The 6,000-nt window shown below is 39.6% G+C and overlaps 1 protein-coding gene across 3 annotated transcripts in view; it reads right to left on the bottom strand.

Moving 5' to 3' along the window:
- ATP8A1 (ATPase phospholipid transporting 8A1) overlaps window positions 1-6,000 on the bottom strand; it is a 210,943-nt gene that overhangs the window by 181,757 nt on the left and 23,186 nt on the right. For all 3 annotated transcript variants that reach the window (XM_034770949.1, XM_034770950.1, XM_034770948.1), the window contains exon 3: window positions 1,818-1,917. In XM_034770949.1, coding sequence (XP_034626840.1) covers window positions 1,818-1,917 — 100 coding nt within the window. The remainder of the gene's footprint in view (window positions 1-1,817; window positions 1,918-6,000) is intronic.

Raw genomic sequence — 6,000 nt, 5'->3', positions numbered from 1 at the left:
GGATAAAAATCATGTATTAAAAAATCAAAATCAGATTTTTTTACTTGTGTGTTCCTAGTTCTTTGCATTCTTATTTTATAGTCTTATAGTCTTAAATTGCAGTAGATGTTTTGTACTTGTTTCTTTTATTAGTGTTTCCTAATTAACAGAATTTCAGATTTTAAATAAAGGTTTCTCCTGCTAAGAAGTTTCATATTTAAAATGTTCATTATACCAGAAAAAGGCAAGTCCTACATCCTCATTAACACCTTTGGTTGCAAGATCACAAAAAAACTAAAAAAACCCACAAAACTGATAAGCAAATAGCCTATACTATACGAATGTGCATGCATGAGTATAGCTGGGTGATCTAATGTTCACAATGAACTATTGTGTGTGTGTTACAGGAACTACAGATAGAGGAGCTGCTTAGTTCTATGGCAAACACTGATAACTCTGGTCATCCACATTCATCTGAATATTTGACAATCACTCATGATAGAGACAGAAGGTGTGAGAGTGAATATAAGTGCCATGTGACTAGTGTTATGGTACAAAATGCAACCAATATCACTAAGATGAGGAGAGCTTTCCTCTTTTGTTAATTGTATGTATTGACTAATTAATATACAACAACACTGATTTAGGTGAATTTAGAAATGTTAAATATAAATGTAACTTTGTCACTATTCCTGTCCAGAGTTCAAACTTCAGTCATTAAGTATGGCATATATAATGTATCACACCAACTATATGGTCTGCCTTTACTTATCAACTTAAACAAATGTGAAATATTTTAAATCAATGCAGTTCAAAAGTATTGTGTGCTTTTTTTTAAAAAAAAAGCACTTCTGAGTAAGATGGACTTCAGGTGGATGAAGCACATAAATAGTCCCCTCTCTAAGGCAATCAAAGTTCAACAGTTAAATAACGGAAGAATTAAATATCACTCTGCTGCACTTGGTATAGTAATTGGTACTAGTACTAGTTAATGTCAGAGTCACCTATGTAGAAATGTAACATGAGAATCTCAAATTTTAAAAATAAATGTCTATTTTAAATTAAAAGAACAGGAGTACTTGTGGCACCTTAGAGACTAAATTTGTTAGACTCTAAGGTGCCACAAGTACTCCTGTTCTTTCTGTGGATACAGACTAACACGGCTGCTTCTCCGAAACCTATTTTAAATTAATTACTTGGTTTTGATACGCATCAATATCTTTGACTGCAATGGTGTCAGATCTTAAGCTAAGATGGATCAGGGCTGATCACTTCCTGAAGATCCTTTCTACAAGTAGCTGTGTTGTTGATTCAGTAAGGTTGTATGTTTTCCTCTCAATCAGCACTCTGCTAATTGACCAGTATTAGAGATGGAAGTGCAGTCTTCTGGAAGAGACTTCAAAGTGAGGCCCTGTCCATCTGTGATCAAAGATCTTCTGGCACTTTTTGTAAAGGATGAACCTTAGTCCTGATCAAATACAGGTTGGTAAACCAAAAATATTAGTTTCTTTGTCTGAAATATTAATTTATCATGATGGAAGAGTTCTACAATGAGAACAGTTTTGTTAGCCCATCAGTTAAGTTCAGGCCATAATGAGAAATAAAAATTCCAAGTAAGAAAATATTTTCTATAAATAAGACAGTTGCAAAATGAGATGTATAAATATCCAGTATTTCACTAACATTTTATTCTTAATTCATTAAAGCCGTATCACATGATTTAATTAGATGGACACATGGTATTTCTGTAAAACATTCAAATAGCTATAATAGTAATCCATGGAGTGTATTAGCACTTAAATGTTTTGAAATTCAGACTTTTTTTTAGTTGAGCTTACCTGAAGTAATGCAATAAAAAGAAAAAATGCATTAGCAGCTCTTCTGAACTGGGAATAAAGAAACCTTGGCAGGAATGTGATTATGTTGTATTTTGCAGTGCTAAAAAAGAAAGACAAAAAACCACGTACAATTATTATAGTACCAACAAGTTACACACACACTTTCCTTATTATTCCTTGAAGTGCATGTCATGACAGTACCTTACAATCCAGGTGTTCTGAAGAACAATAAATTTGCTTCAAATAAAAGTCGAAAGAGGGTGTTAAATGAATCAGACAGTGCCTACATTAAGAATCATTTGGAGTTCCAAACCTAAATGATCTCCATCTCCCAAACCACAGCACTTGAGTAGACTCATAAACATCATTATTGTATGCAGCGTTGTTGTAGCTGTGTTGGTCCCAGGATATTAGAGAGACAAGGTGGGTGAGATAATATCTTTTATTAGACCAACTTCTGTTGCTAAGAGAAACATGCTTTCAAATTACACAGAGCTCTTCTTCAGGTATATAGTACCATTTCAAAATTATCTATCTGCTAGCAAAGTAGCAGACAGTATCATTTCAAAACTGGTCCTGAGGAAGAGCTCTGTGTAGCTTGAAAGCTTGTCTCTCTCACCAACAGAAGTTGGTCCAATAAAAGATATTTCCTCACCCACTTCGTCTCTCATAAACATCAGACAGCTTTACTAGTGAGCAAGCATATAGTACAATTTCAAAATTATCTACGTACTTTCATACTATCCCAACAATTGTACTATCTGCTATTTTGCTAGCAGGTCATTTTGAACTGGAAATATGGACTTTAAGACTATCAAAAGGAAAAATACGGGATGTGTATAACTTAAAAGTTGCCTCATCAATCATTTGAATACTATTTCAATTTTAGCAGTGCCTAAATGCTCCTAATAACTAAGCTATGAGAAACGTTCACATCAGTTCATATGTATACTATCCTACAAGTCCTGGTTAGATCTGTAGGATTGCACCCACTTAACAATAAACTATTTTAAAAATGTAAGAAAACAAAACACAAATGTGTCCTAATGCTAAGTTATGGAAGATGACTACATTTGTTTGTTTGTTCTTAAAGTTCAAGATAAATATTTAAGGGATTTTTATGATAGATTAACTGCTGTACATCAAAGCTCTATGTCCTATGCAGAACATTACAAATGGATTATGCACCAGAAATCCAACCATTATTTGACAGATGTCATGTCTTATTCATTTTAATCTTTCAGTCTTTACACTGTTAAATTTATTGAGTGGTTGTTTCTTACTTTAATTATAATGAACATGAAAGCAGCTGATCAATACTGCAAACCGGTTACAAACACGGTGACTACCAAATGTCAGCGTATGAACTTATCTGACTCAACATGCCTAAAGTAGAAGGGAAGTTATAAAAAATGAACAACTGAATAGACTGATAATTTTAAACAATTTTGAAAAATAAAATGTAAATATTGTCAAGAGTTAAGTTACAAGATGGAAAGATTTTATGCTCATTGATAAGGCTGCAGAAAATTTGTTTCTTCACTGTATAGTGAATAAAAGCAAATTTACTTTCATAAAGCTTTTGTGGGTTTTCATTTTATTTTCAGTACTTCTTTTTTTTCCAGTGAATTTTTTATTCAGAAAAATTGTCCACGTTGGGGAGGAAAAAAAATCAGAACCTTCCTGTAACACATAAGACTATGCTTAGGGACCATTACACTCTATCCATTCATTCCCTTTTGATTGGAGAAGGATAATATGCTGAATCACTGTGCATGTTAGATACAATAGTATAGTAACAGATGGCATGGTAGATCTGGAAAACAATACCATGTTTCCCAAAGATTCCAGACTGACCCAGACAGCCAGCCTCAGTGAGTCTAGCTAGTTAAGCATATGTCTAGACAAGCGTTTCTCAATGTGGCCACCGCAGAGGCACCGGAACAGCAGGAACCAGAGGGCCATGGCCCCATCACTATTAAAAGTGGGAGGTCTATGCCCCTCCCACTTTTTACTGGCCATAAGAGCGAGCGACAGGGGAAGGGGCAGAGAGGAGCAAGAGGGAAATAGGGTCGGGGGTGGGGGAGAGGCGGCACAGGAGCAAGGCCCCGGGGGAGGAGGCAGTGCAGGGGCAGAGCCTTAGGGGAAAGGGTGGGGTGAGGCCTCAAAGAGAAAGGGCAGCACAAGGGCAGGCCTTGGGGGAAGGGGTGGTGTGAGGGTAGGGCCACAGTTCAGGCACCGGTGGCCCCCCCACACTTTTAGGGAGTTTCCGCCGCTCATGGGCCACTGCACGCAGCCCCCGGTGGATTTTTGTGTGGCTACAACAGCCTCCAAAGCATGGGCAAAGATGGGGACAGGGCACAAAGCTGTGGCCCCTCCCTGCAGCACCCAGCTGTTACTCTTGAATAGCTGTTACCAAGGGCAGCGAGATACGCCACCTTGGTGTTTGCACTAACACTGCCAACAGGTATTGGAGCCCTGCACCGTGCAGTCACCTCATGGGCTGCGCCTTTGGAGACACACAGAGCCAGTGTGCACAGCACTGGAGGCAGCTGTGGTGTTCAGTTTCTGGGGCACTGCCCTGTGCAGCCCTCCTGCTCCTGTCCGGGACTCCACAGGCAGCCAGTGAGTTCCCGACCCACCTTCCCCAGGGCGGCTCCCACTGAAGGGCCACGGGAGGCAGGGACAGAGAGACAGATTTGTCAGAGCTGCCACCAGCAAGAACTGGTGGACTCACTCTGAGGCCACCAAAAATTTTGTTGTGAGAACCCCTGCTCTAGACAGATTTCCTACATTGTGCTGTAGTCTACTACTGGGAAAGTTTTGACAAATAATACATTATGCACATAGTAACAATAAGAATGATGTGCTACACTCCTTAAGGAACCTCAGCTAGAGACTTTTAATGAAAATTATAAAAAATTCTATATAAAAGTATATAAAAAAACTTCACATCAGAATAACTTGAAGAACAAAACAGTTTATCTGCTTCTGGAAGCAAAAAGACCCCAACACCAGGATTCAGTTTAGCAATGGCGCCGGAAGAAACAAAGAATCACTATAACACATCCAGGATATGGAAAATGTGTGCAGTTCTATAAGGAAGTCCAATACAACAGAGTAGACCATATTTATTTTATATTAAATTTAATTTTACATCGTTCCCTCATTTTCAGTTTTCCATGTGTATCAGGTTTATGTACTGATAACTCATACCTATACCACAGATGTTGTCCCTGGAGAGGGATGAAGAAGGAAACTAGGTTTTGGCAACTGGGGCAGGGTCAGTTGAGACTTGGCACCAGTGGAGGTATGGGAGACTTTTGTGAGATAAGCACATCAGTCACATGTTTCTGGGAAAATGACAAGCACTGTGTGTCTGGAGACTGGGTTGTAGGTGGTCATGCCTAGTGGTTGGAATGGGAATCAGGCCTAATGGTCGAAGACCCCTGAAATGTGCTATGATTACCAGGCGGGGGAAATCTTCAGCTCACACGGAATGAGGGGGGTGGGGCAGAAAGAAAGTCGGGGGGGGCAGTGCTGCCTGCCTATGCAGTGCTGCATTCTGTGCCTGCTGAGCAGCAACTTGGGCCTGCCAGGCAACCCTATCTCCAGCAGGGAAAGACTGGCAGGGGTGGGATCCATACTAGCCCTTTGCTGTATGCAGTAGCTTGTTGGCGGCTCAACGTATATGCTTGTGGACTTTTTGCCTCCTGTGCTCATCTCTCTCAAGCCTTGCTTCTGCTCTGCTCATCCACAGATCCAGCCCAGATTCTGCCCTGCACCCAGCCTTATTCACACCCTTGAGCAACCTGGTTATATTGAAGTAATTCTGTAGAGTAGACCAGGGCTCAGGAAGACAGCACTGCACCGATTTACATTTGGTTAGCACTTTCCAATCACGAGGGCTAGATTTTTTTAAAAATAACAGTCCAAGCTTAAACTCTATAGCACAATTCTGCAGTAATGGGATGGAGGATTCTGTGGAAAGTCTGATGGAAATTTCAGCAGCTGAGATTTACAGACTATATGGGTCAATGCTAAAATGTAAACATCTGAATTTCAGGCTCAGAACTATTAATGAATGTTAAATGAAGCTGGCCAGACAGAATCTATAGCAACAGTGAAGACCCTGAGGACATCAATCACCATCAAAAGGCTTTGTGTAAAGAAACACTGGAGA

The sequence above is a fragment of the Trachemys scripta genome, chromosome 5 (assembly GCF_013100865.1).
Source record: "Trachemys scripta elegans isolate TJP31775 chromosome 5, CAS_Tse_1.0, whole genome shotgun sequence".
Lineage (NCBI taxonomy): Eukaryota > Metazoa > Chordata > Testudines > Emydidae > Trachemys > Trachemys scripta.
The sequence above is the reverse complement of the archived record's forward strand: the minus strand, read 5'-3'. Positions and strand labels throughout refer to the sequence as shown.